Below are 16,989 nucleotides of genomic sequence, written 5' to 3'. Positions count from 1 at the left end.
AGAGTGCAGGTGTTTCCGAAATATGTTAATGAGTCCACCAAAAATGGTCAATTTGTATGAAAAATACCTAGTGGTTCCAAACTTTTGCACGGTAGTGTAAATAATCCAAAATTTTCCGCTCCGCTGCAATTTAGTTTACCTCCCGCTTAATGTTAAACCAAAATTTCAATGGAAACTTTTTTCATAGCGCTTTTGACCTTGAAAAATAACTATTTTGACCATTTTCCTTATGAAAGTGTCATTTTCGAACAGAATTTCAAAAATGTCAACAAATGTCGATTTTGGACCAAATTTATGGGCAAGTAGGTTTTCGATTGTTTGGAGGCTTCCATTATTTTTGCAAAAAAACATCAGTTTGTCTTGACCAAAACCCAAAAAATGGCTTTCTGAGTGATTCTTCATACAAAAGTGTATTTTTCGGGGAAAATTTCAAGAAATGTCGATTTTGGACCAAATTTATAGGCAAGTAGGTGTTCGGTTGTTCACAGACCCCTATTATTTTTGCAAAAAAACATAAGTTTGCCTCGACCAAAACCCTGCAAAATGCTTTTTTCGGGTATTTCTCATACAAAAGTGTCATTTTTCAAGGTTTTCCAGGTCCTCAGTCAGAGGCTTATGGTACAAAATTGGTAAGTCAGAATGGGCTCAAAATCAATGCAAAGCTTTGCCTTGATATGCCAACAATTTTTGTTTTTACAGACCTCAATTATCTTGCCAACTTTTTGAGATATCCGGCGAACAAAACACGCGAACGGGAACGGAAACGCAAACGACGCCATACGCACATCGCAATTTTGCACATTTTTCATAGTAAACAAAGTATTTTTGGGGGCAAAGTATTTTTAGGTCTTGATCGATAGGATTTGTTCCCATATCTACATTGCTTAGTGTACAGATATGTGCTTTTTGAAGTTTGGCACGACGTTATAGTGGTCCGAAAGAGGAGATGTCATGAAGTTTTGGGTAGTAAAACCAATACTTTTCCTTAACAAACAAAGTTTGTGGAAAAGTAATATTTGAATTAATTGACAAAGAATATAGCAATGTTCGAAATCATTCGATACAAAATCAAAATTCATTGAATATAATTTGATGAAATTTGAAGCATATTTGACAGATAATTTAATATGAGCTCACACTTGGGTAAATCGTTTCAATGTTGCGGCCACCAAGACGGTAAATAACATGCGCAAATATTATTTTATCATTATTTGAATTACGATTTTGACTTTTCTCTTGTTCTGAAAACACATCACTAAGAGATAATAACATCAAAGTTATTGCAAAATGAAAACCACACATATTTTAAAAACTTAGATGAAATCGGACTTCGACGAACTTGAAAACGAAATAGAAGAGAACACGTTTGAAACTCTATTTCACTGACTATTAAGTACAGTTCTTTAACTAAATGCAGGTCGTCTTAAAAAAAGGCATGTTGAAATTAATTTATCTTCCATGTGACTCTGTTCCGCAAAGACTCAAATTTTCACCAGAAAACGCCTTTAACAGATTATTTCGTTCATTTTAATAAAATAGTACCATTAATGAATGCTTTCTGAGTGTAATCCATACCAATCACTTTCACGCAATTGAAATAGAAAACAAGTGAATTGACATGTGCTAAAAAACATTTTATTTAGTTTCATAAATGTGAAGTTCACTAAAGCAAGAAAATAGTTTGATAAATGTTATTGCCGCTTTAGCCCATCTGATATGCTGTTGGTTTTCATATCCATGATTCAATTTCCGAGCATTTTATTAAGTAGGGTGATGTAGGAACCAGCCGTGCTCATAATCTAAAACAAGAAAATGTGGAATTGAAAACAGATTGGCATCGTGAACTTAGGAGATGGGATAGATTTCCCTTTGGAAAAATAAATAAACCTTTGTATATGCAGTCAGTGTTACTTCAAAAAATGGAACTTTTACTAATTTTGGCTTTTGTCCTCTGCGAATGAGCGCGACGATCATCTTTTGGTTATTTACATCGAGTAAATGCCAATCTGCAGCCCATACGGCTCTCCAAATACCTAAACTCTGAAAGTTCAAAAAATATCGTTTTATTAACCAAAACATTCAAATCCCGTGGTGAAATACGCTACATGTTCACTGATTTGATTTCCACTGTACGCATAAGCATAAGATTGGATTGCCACAGTCATTATATAAACGGCATAAAGGATTTTATCCGTTCCAGGAGCCTCATTTGATAAAGAAATAACAAAAAGAAACATAAAAATAAGGGGAAAAAAATCTTCAAGATGGAAACAAACATGACGATAGATAATTACAATTAAAAAGTCAATCGATCCAATGCCAATAATCAGAGCCACCGATATAAAGTGCATCAGAATAATCGAAGTAAAAACTTTGATAAATAAATTCGTTAGTTCAAATAATCTAATTTGATCTTCCATGGCTTCGATAACTGTACGTCGCCATTGTTGATTTTCCGTTGGCGTCAATGGCCGACCACCCCGTCCAAGTTGTTTGAAAGCATTTTGAAATTTCATCGTTATTAATTGAAACTGGGCCGCTATATGGAAGCATGCCGTTATGAAAATGCTATCAACTCCATTAAATCCAATCGCAGTACAATAGCCCCCATGCGATAAGTGGATGTAGCACGGTAAAAAGGTTTTGTCCGTGTACTGGCTGATGAATGGATAGCTTTAACAAGAACAAAATAAAGCAGATGCTCAATTTTGATGAATACAAAGATAAAAACGTGAATTTTTAACGCAATACACAGTACTTACACAGCTTGAAAGGGTTGTTCTCTTATCAAAGGCTGCCCAGTGAAAAAGTAAAGCAAATTCTTGAGAATTGGCGAAAAAACGTAAATGGTGCACGTGGAAAGTCCACCAGAGGCAAGCAAAATGGTTGAAAACATCGTATACGGAATGACCTTGCGATAAATTGCAATCTGTTCCTTGTTGTAATCTTCAAGTAAAGTCAAAATTCAAACGCAAGTTATTTGCAAAATTTTGATTTCAATACCTTGAGAGAAGTATTTGAAAAGGGTTTGAAGCACTTCACCGAATTCCTTGCGATAATAAAATACAGACGCCAATTTGATCCTAGATTGAAATAAAAAAATACTTTTTACGCTTCCAATTTATAGGCGCGGTAAACCATTCTTACCAGGAAACCAATTCGAAAACACTGCCACAAAATGATTCCAATGCAATGAATAAATTGTCCAAATTTACGAAACCGTGAGCCACACCTAAGACGGCCGCAATAAACAGAGATATGAAGTTGACATAGAACCAAATAGGTAGCGGCCCTTGGTCCATCGGCCAAATGCCGAATATCCGCAGAAAGATTCGAGCTGTTCGAAAAAAATCCGCTTTCGATAGGTGAGTATCGGTAGTTTCCTTGCTGATGAACATTTTGATTTGAATTGCTTTTCTTTCGATACTTTATTGAATCTTTTAAACAAAACCGCAGAAATAACTATGACTTCAAATTGCTGCATGGGCGCTTTTTATATCAAATATTGCCGTTTTGTCACATGAATTTTGTAACAGTTTGTTGACGAAAAAAATTCCTAAAAAGGAATTCCTAATGAAGAAATTTTGTGATTCACGGTTGAAGAGGATAGCAAACTGATTTGATATTCTGTTTCAAGTTACGTATCATGCATGCTGAAAATGGGAGGTGCTTTGAAGACAAAGTTTTCTTGTGAAGGCATATTCATTTATCAAACGAACTTTGTTCTGTATTCGTAATAGTGTTTTATTTTACAATTTAGTCCAGCTAACGGAAATACAGTCGGATTTAAATTAGAAAACGAAAAAAATGAATCTATTTCGTTCAATTTCATTTTACGATTTGTTATGCGGCATAAATGTTACATTTTCTCGTGTTGATGATTTCCGATTTGCTGTAGGATTAGAGATAAAAGGAATAGTTGAACTTTTATTTAGTTTTTATCGTTTTTGTTCATTTCTTTTATGTTCATGTCATGACATCATCACTATTTGTTTGTTTATATGGGCTCATTTGAAAAAACGTCGTTTTGGTTTGTGATTGCTTAGAATGTATTATGATTGATCTGATAGTGACCTTTTCGGCCATCGTTTTTTAATATCCTCTTCAAATTGTCATTATTTGGTTAGCAATCTACATTCGGTTTCAAAGTCAGATGGCAAAATATCGGAGTATAATTCATAAAATTGATTGAGTTGACATTTCGTACCACAATTTGGAAAATGCAATTTGGATGGGCTTTTTGCTGTTGTATTCCTGTAGAACAGTTGCCCTCGGGCAGTGTAAATTGGTCCATCTTTATACACAGTAAACACAATGATTCTAGGAATGTTGAGATTTGACACTTGACTTTGTTTTAGTACCATTTGCTCTAGAAAAAGTTTAAAAGTTCTGAAATAAATACATGAAGCTTTGATTTGTGATTCAGTACATTTTGAATTTTTTCTAGTACAAATGGTAATGGATTTTAGTGCCAAATTTCATATTGCGGTTCTAAAAGTTAGAACCAACGTGTTTACTGTGTATGGGTCAGTCGCGTAACCGAACCGAATGTTTCTATCTCCATGGCGGAATATCTAATCAAATTTCAATGAAAACTCTTTAAAAATAAAGAATTTAATTTTTAACTAAATTTTTCAATAGTCTCCAATTCAAAATTATTTGAATTCTTTGTTCACAATTAATGATTTAATTCAAATATTTTTCACTTACAACTTGTGCAAAAACGAACTTGTATTCTTTTCCAACCGCAATATTACAATGAACCAATTCTAACGCCGATAAAAACACAATCCAAATCATAATTCTGAGAAGCAACACTTTTGCAATACGATCGAACTACAGCAGTGTTCAATGCAGTCTGAAGCCAATTCGTGTTGAATATCAATTTATATAAACAATTGGTAAATTGTATAAAATTACAAAAGCAGTGACCAACATATTTTGAAGTTCAAACACAGTCATTCTGTGGTTAAATTATAAGTCATTACAAAAAATGTAAAATCGAAACGATTTTGCCAATATAAATATAGTAACAATAATATAGTGACAATGTTTTTTTAAATAAAAAAAATGGTCTTAGATTTAAATCAACTCAGCATTTTTATTCAGTTTTTACAATCTGATTGCTAAGTTATCATGAAAGTTAACCGATATCTTGTATAAAATGAACCAAAATCTATGTTATACACTTTTTCAACACGTGCTACTCAGTCCCAATGTTTCTTCCTTCGTTGAATATACTTGAATTTAAGTTAACATAGATGCTATATAGCATGCTATATGAAATCTGTGTGCATAGTTTTCTATTTATAATTAAAATTATAATTGGTCACGTCGATAATTAAAGCAATTCATTCAGACGTTTGATTTCATTATTCATCATTGAGAGAAACACTAACATTAACTAACTAGTGTGTACTGAACTAATGAACTTGACCGCGATTACAATAGATTAAACAAAATCAGTTTGAATAATGACTATAATTGCACGGAAATTGGTTACTCTTAACTAACACGTACAGAAAGGTTTCATCTTGATACCGCTGATATTGATTTTATTTCCAAATTCCAATACATATTATATCAATAAAAAGAAATGAATATTTTGTCTGTTTGAATTTTATTACATTGGAAGTACTATTGACATATAACTGCAATCATAACGGAATAACACGAAAAACAATCATGTTCGCTTCGGTTGTTTCTATGAAAATGTAATGCATTTGAGGTTAATCTTCGAGAGAATGGTCATCAATAAATGATTACCCATTTGAATGAATGATAATTTGGCGCATAAATGGTCATGAAAAATCCCTTCGACCTAACAATAATTCCTACTTTACTGCTATCGTACACAGTATGTGGTCAATTTTTCTTTTCTTCTTGCAAAGTTACGGGCGAAAAATAAAATTCATGGATTTTGATGGCCTTTTTTGTCATGGTTCACACGCCTTCTGTTCCTATGAGATAACTTCTCCGTCGGTAAATGACATTCCGTTCCGAAATCAGATGGTAAAATAGCATTGTACAGGTCATAAAATCGATTTAATGGACATTTCGTTCCACACAAGGGAATATTTAATGGCGATGGGTCTTCGGTTAAATTATTACGGTAGAATAGTTGCACGTAAAAATCGTCGTTTGATTTATACAGTTCGAACAGGAGACTGGACGAATATGGCGGAATGTGAGGCTACAATAACGAAAGAAAATTCAGTGAAAATTTATAAGATTGAATTCCAGTTAAAAATTGCTTTCAATAACAGAAGCAGTACATTATAAATGCTAGATTGAAAAGATTGAACATGCAGTTGTGATGCTCAAAACAGTTTTCAGGGGGAGAATCATTAAACTTACATGAAAAAGCCCGAGACTGTTCAGCATATTCGCAATTGTCGTGTCGTGACCTGAGTATAGCCTTAAAGAATGATTTGAAGACAAAACCGATACAGTTTTGTTCTTAAAGCGATCCAATATCTCTTTCAGCAGAAATCCAGATTTCAAACGTTTCAACTGATTCGTGCCACTGGTGAACTTCAACCAGTACTCCGCCAAATACTCAAAGTCTCCACCGGGAGTGAATACTGTCTGAGCCCAATCTGGGATTCTGAAAACATTAGGAAAAAATGTCCGTTAGTAAGCAACTTAACAAAATCGCTTCTTTTTGCAAAAAGTTGGAGTAATGGCAAGTTCTCACGTTTTATTCATGGAATGCTCGACAATAAAAGTGCCATGCAAATCTTTTAATTGCTCCAAATCTCGAATTGGTTGACCAGCATGCTTCTCCAAGTATTCAAATAATTCTTGATTCCTTTCAATTACAGCTTGCACTTCTGGTGAATTTTCGTATTCTTTGAGCAATTTTTCATATAAAGGACACACATCATCGGCTTTGATAAGGTAATCTTCTGATTGTGGTATGGAATACACTGGTATTGGCTGCCAGAAAATTTCTTGATTCCAAACTTGATTTTGTTGTGGGGGAAATAAGCCGGCGAGCACTAAGGAAGCGGAGTTTATAGTTCGATCAAGAGCTGATGATACAGTGAATACCTTGTCAGGTGAATAAGAACCGTCTCCAAGGAGCTTTGCATAACGTCGACGGAAGTATTTCCCCAGTTCATACTGTTGTTGCTTTCCTAACTGTAAGAAACTTTTTTGTATCAAATGACCTTTTTAACACAATTAAGCAAAAATACTTCACTCACATTCGTTAGCTGGCCCCAGCCTTCCGGCCAATGCACTTTGTCTTTGTACGGATCTGTTGCAAATGTTTTACGAATCGTGCGGTCTCCGTGCCGAAAAATCTAAATACAATTATTATACGAGATTTATAGAATATGCATTAAAAACACTAACACAAACTGAATTTACAACCATTTTTAATCATTTTCAGCAAAAAAAAAAGAAAATTTTTCCACTTACGACTTGTGCAAACATCAATTCGTCTTCAGTTTGGTCTACGGTTTGGCATTTAACGAGCCCAAGACACAACAAAAGCACTATCCAAATCATTGTTAAGCGCAGCACAACACTCCAACAACGTTCAATGGAGTCTGAAGACAATCTGTGTCGAACACCTATTTATATACAGAAAATGTGTTCAAAGCTACAAAAAAATTGGAACATTAAAAAATCCAAAAGTGAACAAAAAGTAGCAAAGCATGCCGATTTATTATTATTATTTTCATTGAAATAATTTATACCCAAACTTGGTAAAAAAAATTATTACTCAATGGATTTTTGTCATTGCACAGCCGAACTCACAATGTGCTGTTTATTAATCATATACTGTCATATTTTTTCACGCTGGTGGCGCACCTAGCCCATGGATGGATTTACTATGGGTTAGATGAACTATTTAACTGAATGTCAAGTTGTGTATAAATTTTGACAGAACTTCTGCGGCCATCACCTAGTTGCGCCACATATCACATCGTTCCATAGACATTGTGAGTTCGGCACAGCTATAATATGGGTGACGTTAAAAAAATAAAATTGCGTGTATACATATGTATTACGTGTTTGTGCGTTTATTTAGTTATTCGGCACCATTTCCTATGAATGACAATTGGATCGAAAATTCACATGAAGATAATAAAACAAATATAAAATTCTTTTTATTCAGCCTACTTTGAATGAACTGGTGATGATTTTGAAAGGAGTCGTTTTCATGATGCCTCATCGTTGGTCGAAGACTCTGAATAAATAAGCGTTTCGTCTATTCCCTACGTTATTGTTTTGAGTAGTGAAATTGTTCAGACGTGGGCAGTGAATGTTGTCATTGAAAAGATAATAGAAGAACAGGGGCGAGAACTGAAAGTTATCGAAAGTTACTGCTTATTTGTTCATTATTTATAAAAATTGTAACAGTCTTGCACTCTTTTCCGGCCAAACCTCTAACAAAACCCACATTATATTCAGCCAGAGATTGGCGATGTTTAATAAAATAAAAATAAAAATAAAAACAGCATTTAAGCGTTGAAACGTCTTCTTTGTAGCGATTGCATTTCAAGTCTAGACATTTGTTATTGGTCATAGCTCGAAAGTGTGTAGTCAATTAATAACAGATAGCTGGCCATAGAAACTCAGCTAGCTGCATAGCAGCTCAACATTTTGAGTTTGTAATTTGCTAACCATCCAAAATTTATTTCGGAAACTGAATTGAGGACACTTTTTCAATACTTCCTTCGAAAATATTTGTCGCAAATTCACTTCCCCAAATAAATTTGGATGGGTAACAAACCACAAACTCAAATGTTCTAGCCTAAGCTTGTTGAATTCCTATACTCAGTGTCATTGACTGTGTGTAGTTATTTGCACCATTTTGCAAAATGGAACATCATGATACTCTCTCAAAGATAGTAAACTGGATGCGAATTCTTTTGTGGCATTTTTGTAACCAGAGCCAAGCCAAACCATACTGCAATACTCCAGCACCGAATGGACTAACGCATAGAGTGATTTGAGTGTAGCTGTAGGTAGGTATGTATCTCTGAAGCCATAGCAGAGTCGTTTGATAAATTGGTAAATCTTAGAAATGATGCTGCTTGGCCTTGACTGCCAATTGATGTGCATAAGGAGTTTTAAATCAAAAACAAAAAACCGCACATATGCCGATTACGTTGCGCGTATGTGAACTTGAAATTCGCAAGAAATTCTGGTTGCAAATGTGCAAATCCAGTTTTTGTGTGTATCGCCTTTAGTTTTTGATAGTACTGTACTATGGAGGGAGAACAAAGCAAAAAAAACAGCTAAAACGTAGCCAACAATGACGGCCATGCCATAGACCGGTATAAATGGATGTGGGGCTGACGGCATTCTCTGTCACATGACCATAAATAAACTTAACAGAAACATCGGCTACAACGACAACAATAGTGCAAGTATAGCCGCTAAATCGGCGATAGTCATATCATCGTCGCGCATCTTTTGTAGAGTCATAGCAAAAATCCCAACTCAAACATATCATTCGGTACTTTCCGTCTGCGTAGCAAGCAAGCATGCCAGTGCACTTTGGGATTGCATGTGTGTACGCATTGGGAATTCAAGGAAGAAACAAAATAAGACCAGATTATTTTGTGCATTTACAGTGATTTGCACGAATTCAGACTGAATAGTCAAACGAACCAATGGTTCAAAGAAAACCAAACACAAAAAATGCGACATTATATTCAATTGATATTCTTAGTAGTGTGCTGTTTAAGTTTGGGAAATGCACGTAAGTAATATTGAAGTGTATTTAGAACAATTGTGAAAGAAGTGAATTTCGTAGCCTTTTTGAAGCATACCAGAACCAAAACGTTTGAATCGGTTTTGTTAAACTAAACTCGTGGTTGATAGTGAATGTTAATACTCATACCAAATTCGTACTATGGACATTGTCCATTGAAAATGTGCCATAGGAACAACAATAATAATCAGCAAGAACGAATTGGCATAGTTCTTTGTCCCAAAGATTTGTTCTTTCTTCTGGTTACTGCTTCTTAATAAGTTTAGCCGATTGACGACAACTTCATTATCTCGCAAATTATATATCTTTATCAAACAAGAAGCAACGGAAAAGTGAAGTAAGAGAATAAGGATGACCGTGGCTAGGTATGGTTGTTGTTGTTATTCCTGATGAGTAAAACCGGCAAAAAATGTTAAAACAATGCAACACATTAAACATTTAGATACATGCGTATATTTTCAATCGGCTGTCATTTTCATTTTTACGTGCAAGTCTTTTGATCAAAATGAAACGAATGTCGTGAATAAATAAAATGAAATATAATTAATTAAATAATACCAGTTTCACTTTCGCGTTAAACGTTTTAAATAAATATATAATAACGCAAAAAAAAATGTTCATAATAGATTGTATATTCATTAAAAGTCGAATATGTTTTATCTCTATTTTACATTTTATTCAATCACACTTTCGAGTTGCAACACATCTGTGCGACCGTCTCCGCTTCGTTCAACGTGATAATGGAACGAAACAATCGACAGACGCTTATGTATTTGAGACAAAAAACGTGTTTTCCCAATATTTGCATTCGTTTCAACAATAACAAGAAAAAGAGAAGCAGAGAACAGATGATGTCTCTTCTCCGAAACAGTTCATTTTGATGATAACATTTGTCGTATTATGTATGTGGGTTAAATGTGTGATTAATCTGGATTTTCCCACAATCAGAATCTCAATGCCTGACGCCTGATCAGAGACAAGGCTCTTGTATCGAATTACGTCAATGTACCAGGCTCCTCAATTTGATTCGAGACCCAAATCTTTCGATTACTGACCAAAATTATCTACGCAACAGCGAATGTGCTCGCACTAACAACCATCAACGTTGGGTAACGCAACAACTTTTTTACTGTTCCGCATTCTGTGTTGAAATATTAAAATATATACAATTCATCATCCTTTTTGTTTAGGTTTGCTGTTCACCCGACGACGGCCCACAAGAGTCGTCATCAAATCCGCCGCTCACATCCAATACTCGGGGCGATGTACAAGGCAATCGTCGTGGATTAAGTGTGAATGATCTACCGGAACCCGGTGTTTGCGGAAGTTCACTGGACAATCGTGTCACTTTTGGGGAGCCGACTAAAATCAATGAATTTCCTTGGATGGTCCTTATCCAATACACCAAATGTAATGAAATATACTTTTTATTTTGCATTTTGATATATCTGATCGGAAAACTCAACTTCCAAATTGAATATTTGGCGCCGAAGCAATTCAAGAACTCACAAAGCAAACTGAAATGCAGATTAAACATTTTCATGCCATTCAATTTATAGCAAATAGTGGCAAGGGCTTCCATTGTGGTGGTGTTCTCATCAATAAAGACTATATATTGACAGGTAAATACTCAAATTCCATTTCGAAGAATGATAAATTCTTCCAAAGAGTATAATAATAATACTAATTTTCGATTAGCATCACATTGTGTTAATGGCAGAGGTGTGAGTCAACTCGGATGGGTCCCAACAGGTTCGAATTGATTTTAAACAAAATAACTCGATTGTGATGTTAAACATATTTTTGTTTTAATTTGGAGGTGTGCGACTTGGTGAATGGGATCTAAGTAATGACGATGATTGTGACGACGGCTATTGCTCAGAACCGGTCCTTGACATCCCAGTGGTGGAGCGTATCCCTCATGAAAATTATAAGTCTAACTCAAAAACACAAGAAAACGACATTGCTCTGCTTCGTTTGGCGCGATCAATCACTTTTACTGATTGGATTAAACCCATCTGTCTTCCGATATCGCCCGGTCTAACTGGCAAAAACTATGACAATTCAACATTCATTGTGTCTGGTTGGGGACGAGTAAGTACTTTCACACTTCCCACTTATCTCACTTGTTTATTCTAATTCAATCTCTTATATCATTTCAGACTGAGGTTGGTTGGTCTTCAATTTATTTGTGAAAGCATCACAATTTTATTTCCTACTAGGGAATTCAATAATCATTTTCAACCTGTTTTATTTATTTTTCTATTGCAGAATGGTAAAAACTGTCCTTAAACCGCATCCTCATAATAATACACTCTTCAAATTTGTTTGCATCAATCTTTTATTAAATTTCAATTGTTGATAAATTTTTTGCTGTTTTCCTTTAGGTACCAACAGTAATATTAAGTTGAAAGCTGAAGTTGATGGTGTTCCAATCAATCAATGTAATAATGTGTATCGTGAACGAAATGTCATGTTGACCGACAAGCAATTATGTGCTGGCGGCGGTGTATCAGGAAAAGATTCGTGCAAAGGTTTGTGATTGAAATATTTCGTAAAGTTTCGTGTCTGAATTGATGTGCATTTGAAAAAAGGTGACTCTGGAGGACCATTGATGACAAAACATAACCCTGATCCGTACCACATGTTCATTTACTTGGCCGGTCTAGTTTCGTTTGGACCGTGGCCTTGTGGACTTGCAGGATGGCCAGGCGTTTACACTGTACGATCGAAATTTCACTTCAATTAAAAAAAGCGACCCAGAAAATTCGATTAATTCGAATGTTTTTTTTTCATTTCAACAGAGAGTTGATCAGTACACCGATTGGATATTGTCCCATATGAGAGCATAAATGCGATAGAACCGCAATCTGAGGATTAAATCCTGTGAAATCAATGAGATTCCTGAGTTTTATACTACTCGAATATTTTATTCAAACTTTAATTTCATTTTCTAGGAAAAAAAAGTGTTCGAAAAACATGCTATTATAGAAATTTGATATAGTAATGACTTGTTAATGAGTTTACAAAATAAAGAATTGGAAATGGTCTAAACAAGGAACAGTTAAATATATCAAGTGTATTTCATACTGTGTAATAAAAATTGACAGAATATCAAAATGAGGATGGGCTTTCTGCTGTTGTATTTATTACTATATCTACTATAGAAAAATAATCTTTCCAACATGTGATATTGACATTGTTGTTTTCACTTAAAACTGATCGACAGTCGACACTCTGCTTCATAATCAGTTTGTACAATCTCACTGTATAATTTGTCGACTGTTGATGTGTTCCCTGCAACCGATCAATATCGACACGAGTTTTTTTTCTGTTACACCGTAAATATAATGTATATGTACGTGCTGTTAATTTTGATTACAAAAATAAACTTCAAATTGTGGCTGGCATTGCGCCAATAGTGAACAGGTCTTTTTTTTCTAAAGTAGAATCGGTGTGTTTTTACTCTCCCAGTCTAGAGCTGACAGCCGAATGCATATCAGCTGTTTTCTGTCGTCATTAATGTTCAGTAAATAAATTCAACATGCTGATAAGGCGCATTGAAAACTAATTATTTGTATTTGATTTAGTCGAATACTGCATTCTCCGCAGCAAAATATTTACTTCAACAAGAATCGGTGTTTTAAGTTGACTTTGGTTTCTGTATAAATCAGTTCACGTAAATTTATCAAGCATCTGGTTAGGAATTCTTTCATAAAATTGTGGACAAAATGGATGGAAAAAATGAAGGGCCAAATTGTATTTGCAATGATGACGAACTTATATTCGCAAATGTGGTGTGTACAACTTACAAAGTGTTTTTAAATTATTTATTAATTTTTGCCTGAATGAAGAAGGCGTTAGTAAGTTTTCATTACGAAAAATATGAACAAAAAAAAAACGTAATCAGCAACGAATTTTTCGATTATTATGTAACGGGCACCGTTTGAAATATAGAGTGTGTGTGATTTTTTGTTTATCAACTGATACATTTTTTGAATTTATCTCAAAAGGATCAATTCCTGAACGTGATTTCTGGCTCTTTTTCGTTTTTAGCTCCTTTTCATTCCGATATATTGAGAAGTTGTAATATTAAAACGAATTTAACGTCGCATTTGTATGAATCAACGAAATATTCACGGAGCTCACGTGCTGCGAATAAAATACGTCACACCATAATCTGCATCTTGATTTTTTCTGACACTCTTTTTCTATCTAATCCATAGATTTACCGACATGGTTGCCGCAATATAGATCGAGTTTTCCCTAATGACCCTCACAAAGACGAAATAAATTGGCCAGGTGGCATCAGGCAATTGAGAAATGTAAATAAAAACGAAATTGTTTCTAGTTGAATAGCGTGGGATGTAATGACATTGAATCGAATTTCGATCAAAATAAACCTTAGCATGATTTCATACCGAATGCATTTCAAATTATATTTAGAAATGTTTCGATCAAGTTGAGGACTTTCAAAAAACTTGTTTTGCTCAAAATTTGAATCAATAAAAATTCAATTCAATTGCAGGAGGGAAAGCAACAGCAATACAAGTTAGGACAATATTTTCGAAGACGATATGGCAAATTGCTTGGCCCAAAATATTCATCAAACAAAGTGTATGTGCGTTCATCCGATTTTGACCGAACATTAATGAGTGCTCAAGCCAACCTGTGTGGGCTTTTCGCTCCGACCAAGGACGAAGTGTGGAACGAAGAGCTTCCATTGGCTAAAATTTGGCAGCCGATCCCCGTGCATACTGTGCCGCAGAAGGATGATTATGTTATATTTGGGTTGAAAAATGCAAAGTATGAGGCCGAACTTAAAAAATTCATGAGCGAATCACCGGAAATACAAACGATTCTTACTCAACATGCAGATAAATTCAAACTATGGTCACAAATGAGCGGATTGGATATTGTCACTTTCAATGATGTTCAACAGCTTTATGACACATATAATATTGAAAACTGGACGAACAAACCGTTATCAGAAGACGCAAAAAAGGAAATCGAACCAAACGGAGTGATGGAATACGTGGCCAAATGGCATTTCAAGCTGGAATCGGCTACACCATTATTGGCACGACTTCGATCTGGATTTCTACTCAAGGAAATACTCGAACACTTCACTCAGAAGATCAACAAAACTTTACAACCGGACCGATCTATATTTTTCTATTCTGCACACGATTCCACTATTTCGTACGTTTTGAATAGTCTTGGACTCTTTGAGGTATTTCTTTTTTTCTCAAAACGAAATAATATTTCCATCAAATGATCGCTTTCTTTTCGGTTAGTTACACTTTCCACCGTTTGCATCGAGTCTGCACTTCGAGTTGTATCGAACGAGCAAGAATGAGCATTATTTTCAGCTTTTTTATAGAAAGTCCGAAAATGAGGAAATCCTTACACCATTGAACATACCAAACTGTGGAGAAAAATGCACATTGGATCAATTTTACAAAGTCTACAGCGCAATTATTCCAGACGAGTCGGATTTCAAATGCGATTAACGCTGACGCATAACGATGAAGAACAAAGAAAAAGTAAGCGAAATGTTAAAATTTTAGAAAATCAATGTGTAGTTTTGCATTTATCACGGTTATAATTTTGAACTGCGCGAAAAACGAATCCACTTTCTATGCTAAAATGTCAATTTTTCATCTCTAAATTCTATCGTTCTACAGAATTGGACAGGAGGTTGTAAATGCTAATGAACTGTAAATATAGAATTATCTTCCTGAACTATTGCGTCTATTTTATGGGAAATACCGGTCAATTTACTTACGTTAATTTTGAACAATCAGAATGAATATTTTGTGCGTTTCCGATATAGGATTGTATGATTGATTCGATAATAACAAGTTAATAAATTCATTCAAAAGGAAACGATCTACTTGTTTTTTTTTGCGTTTTTATCAATGTGATTTATATTTTGAGCAAATTCAACAGATAAATTCGAATCACAATATGTTTTATTGGTCGTATCATATCAAAAGTTAACAAAATAGAAAAATTTCTTTTCAATGGCTTACCCGTTTTTCGTTGTTTTGATCTGAACACTCATTCGACAAACGACACTCTGATGTCTTGACTCTAGATTCTAAGTTTATATCGCTGTATAATTTTTATGATTGATCTAATAGTGACCTTTTCATCCATCGATTTGTTCTGAATATATTTTCTAAATTGCAATCATTTGCTTGGCAATCTACATTCGATTTCAAAGTCAGATAGCAAAATATCCAAGTATAATTCATAAAATTGATTGAGTTGACATTTCATTCCGCACAAGGGAATATTTAATGAAGATGGGCTTTCTGCTGTTGCATTTCTGTAGAATAGTTAAATCGTCGCTTGATTTGTACAATTCAAATAGGAGACTCGATGAATAAGGAGGTATATGAATCTATGAAATAGAATAAATTGATTTGTTTATATAAATGACCTTCATAAAATGGAACGACATTCGGTTATGAGAATAATTACATCAAAGAGTTCAAGAGCGTTAAGCATTGATACAATTGTGAAATCATGACATGAATACAGACAAAAGCAATGGTCTTGTGTTAAAGCTGATAGGGATTTATTTCGAAAACCTTCTAATATCTCTTTAAGCAAGAAGCCAGACTTTAACTTTTTCAGCTCAGTAGTTCCACTGATGAATTTCCACCAATACGCCGCCAAATTCCTAAAATCACTGCCGGGAGTAAATATTGCTTGAGCCCAATCTGAAATTCGGAAAACATGCATTAGGAAAAAATGTTGGCTAGTAAGCAACTTCTCATAATCGCTTCTTTTTGCAAATAGTTAGAGTAATGAAAATTTTCACGTTTTATTCATTGAATGCTCGACGATAAAAGTGCCATGCAAATCCTTCAATTGAACTGCTGAGAATAAAAGGCTGACGATTGCAGGTTTTTCGCAAAAGCGGGATAAAAATCAGTCGCACGCAAAAGAGACATTTCAAAAGGTTGCACGCAAGAGAGAAGTATATTGTTGTTGTAATCACGGCTTGAAAATTCGAAATGCGACAAAATAAAATGTTCCGTTTGCGTGCAACCTTTTGAAATGTCTCTTTTGCGTGCGACTGATTTTTATCCCGCTTTTGCGAAAAACCTGCAGCCGTCAGCCTTTTATTCTCAGCAGTTCAATTGAACCCGTGAGCATAAAAAGAACGTATTGACTCTTCGCCGATGAATACGAAATGCAAAAAAATCGCCGAACAAAGTGAAACACCAATCTGTTATTGGATC

The 16,989-nt window shown here is 34.7% G+C and overlaps 4 protein-coding genes across 8 annotated transcripts; 2 read left to right on the top strand and 2 right to left on the bottom strand.

The window, feature by feature from the left end:
• Positions 1-1,742: 1,742 nt before the first annotated feature.
• LOC129567838 (odorant receptor 22c) lies at positions 1,743-2,925 on the bottom strand. Its single transcript, XM_055445194.1, has 5 exons — positions 2,763-2,925; positions 2,295-2,673; positions 2,106-2,204; positions 1,888-2,040; positions 1,743-1,799 (listed from the first exon to the last, which is right to left on the bottom strand). Exons 1-5 carry the CDS (start codon positions 2,894-2,896, stop codon positions 1,743-1,745), a joined length of 822 nt encoding a protein of 273 aa, XP_055301169.1. The 5' UTR covers positions 2,897-2,925.
• A 794-nt stretch (positions 2,926-3,719) lies between these two features.
• LOC129567615 (prostatic acid phosphatase-like) lies at positions 3,720-15,817 on the bottom strand. Of its 4 annotated transcripts, XM_055444701.1 has the most exons (7): positions 15,769-15,817; positions 8,134-8,228; positions 7,426-7,580; positions 7,209-7,307; positions 6,698-7,143; positions 6,358-6,607; positions 3,720-6,193 (listed from the first exon to the last, which is right to left on the bottom strand). In XM_055444701.1, the coding sequence occupies exons 2-7, from the start codon at positions 8,183-8,185 to the stop codon at positions 5,912-5,914; spliced, it is 1,284 nt and encodes a 427-aa protein (XP_055300676.1). In that variant the 5' UTR covers positions 8,186-8,228; positions 15,769-15,817; the 3' UTR covers positions 3,720-5,911. The 4 variants fall into 4 exon arrangements, with proteins under 4 accessions (XP_055300676.1, XP_055300677.1, XP_055300678.1 ...); XM_055444702.1 differs by lacking the exon at positions 8,134-8,228 and having other exon boundaries at positions 7,426-7,609; XM_055444703.1 differs by lacking the exon at positions 8,134-8,228 and having other exon boundaries at positions 15,769-15,803.
• On the top strand, positions 9,343-12,862 carry LOC129567837 (serine protease easter-like). The gene is made up of 11 exons (XM_055445193.1): positions 9,343-9,721; positions 10,682-10,842; positions 10,924-11,143; positions 11,293-11,355; positions 11,432-11,485; positions 11,553-11,827; positions 11,896-11,901; positions 12,005-12,008; positions 12,100-12,267; positions 12,328-12,455; positions 12,538-12,862. Exons 1-11 carry the CDS (start codon positions 9,661-9,663, stop codon positions 12,583-12,585), a joined length of 1,188 nt encoding a protein of 395 aa, XP_055301168.1. The 5' UTR covers positions 9,343-9,660; the 3' UTR covers positions 12,586-12,862.
• LOC129567616 (testicular acid phosphatase homolog) lies at positions 13,188-15,617 on the top strand. Of its 2 annotated transcripts, XM_055444706.1 has the most exons (6): positions 13,232-13,262; positions 13,324-13,530; positions 13,960-14,058; positions 14,262-14,966; positions 15,031-15,279; positions 15,421-15,617. In XM_055444706.1, the coding sequence occupies exons 2-5, from the start codon at positions 13,465-13,467 to the stop codon at positions 15,244-15,246; spliced, it is 1,086 nt and encodes a 361-aa protein (XP_055300681.1). In that variant the 5' UTR covers positions 13,232-13,262; positions 13,324-13,464; the 3' UTR covers positions 15,247-15,279; positions 15,421-15,617. The 2 variants fall into 2 exon arrangements, with proteins under 2 accessions (XP_055300680.1, XP_055300681.1); XM_055444705.1 differs by having other exon boundaries at positions 13,188-13,530.
• Positions 15,818-16,989: the final 1,172 nt, after the last annotated feature.

The sequence above is a fragment of the Sitodiplosis mosellana genome, unplaced genomic scaffold (assembly GCF_009176505.1).
Source record: "Sitodiplosis mosellana isolate CC-2019 unplaced genomic scaffold, AAFC_SMos_1.0 Smas_scaffold_12, whole genome shotgun sequence".
NCBI classification, from domain to species: Eukaryota; Metazoa; Arthropoda; class Insecta; order Diptera; family Cecidomyiidae; genus Sitodiplosis; species Sitodiplosis mosellana.
The sequence above is the reverse complement of the archived record's forward strand: the minus strand, read 5'-3'. Positions and strand labels throughout refer to the sequence as shown.

Bases quoted from the DNA above. Each gene is read 5' to 3' on its own strand.
- LOC129567838 (XM_055445194.1), bottom strand. From the start codon at position 2,896: ATGTTTTCAACCATTTTGCTTGCCTCTGGTGGACTTTCCACGTGCACC. The intron at 2,674-2,762 runs GTAAGTACTGTG...TTCTTGTTAAAG, and splicing joins GAACAACCCTTTCAAGCTGT to CTATCCATTCATCAGCCAGT. The intron at 2,041-2,105 runs GTAGCGTATTTC...TTGAACTTTCAG, and splicing joins GAAATCAAATCAGTGAACAT to AGTTTAGGTATTTGGAGAGC.
- LOC129567615 (XM_055444701.1), bottom strand. From the start codon at position 8,185: ATGAGGCATCATGAAAACGACTCCTTTCAAAATCATCACCAGTTCATT. The intron at 7,581-8,133 runs GTAGGCTGAATA...GTATATAAATAG, and splicing joins TCATCACCAGTTCATTCAAA to GTGTTCGACACAGATTGTCT. The intron at 7,308-7,425 runs GTAAGTGGAAAA...AATTGTATTTAG, and splicing joins AATTGATGTTTGCACAAGTC to ATTTTTCGGCACGGAGACCG.
- LOC129567837 (XM_055445193.1), top strand. From the start codon at position 9,661: ATGCGACATTATATTCAATTGATATTCTTAGTAGTGTGCTGTTTAAGT. The intron at 10,843-10,923 runs GTAACGCAACAA...CTTTTTGTTTAG, and splicing joins CTAACAACCATCAACGTTGG to GTTTGCTGTTCACCCGACGA. The intron at 11,486-11,552 runs GTTCGAATTGAT...TTTAATTTGGAG, and splicing joins ACTCGGATGGGTCCCAACAG to GTGTGCGACTTGGTGAATGG.
- LOC129567616 (XM_055444705.1), top strand. From the start codon at position 13,465: ATGGATGGAAAAAATGAAGGGCCAAATTGTATTTGCAATGATGACGAA. The intron at 13,531-13,959 runs GTGTGTACAACT...TCTAATCCATAG, and splicing joins AACTTATATTCGCAAATGTG to ATTTACCGACATGGTTGCCG. The intron at 14,967-15,030 runs GTATTTCTTTTT...CTTTTCGGTTAG, and splicing joins ATAGTCTTGGACTCTTTGAG to TTACACTTTCCACCGTTTGC.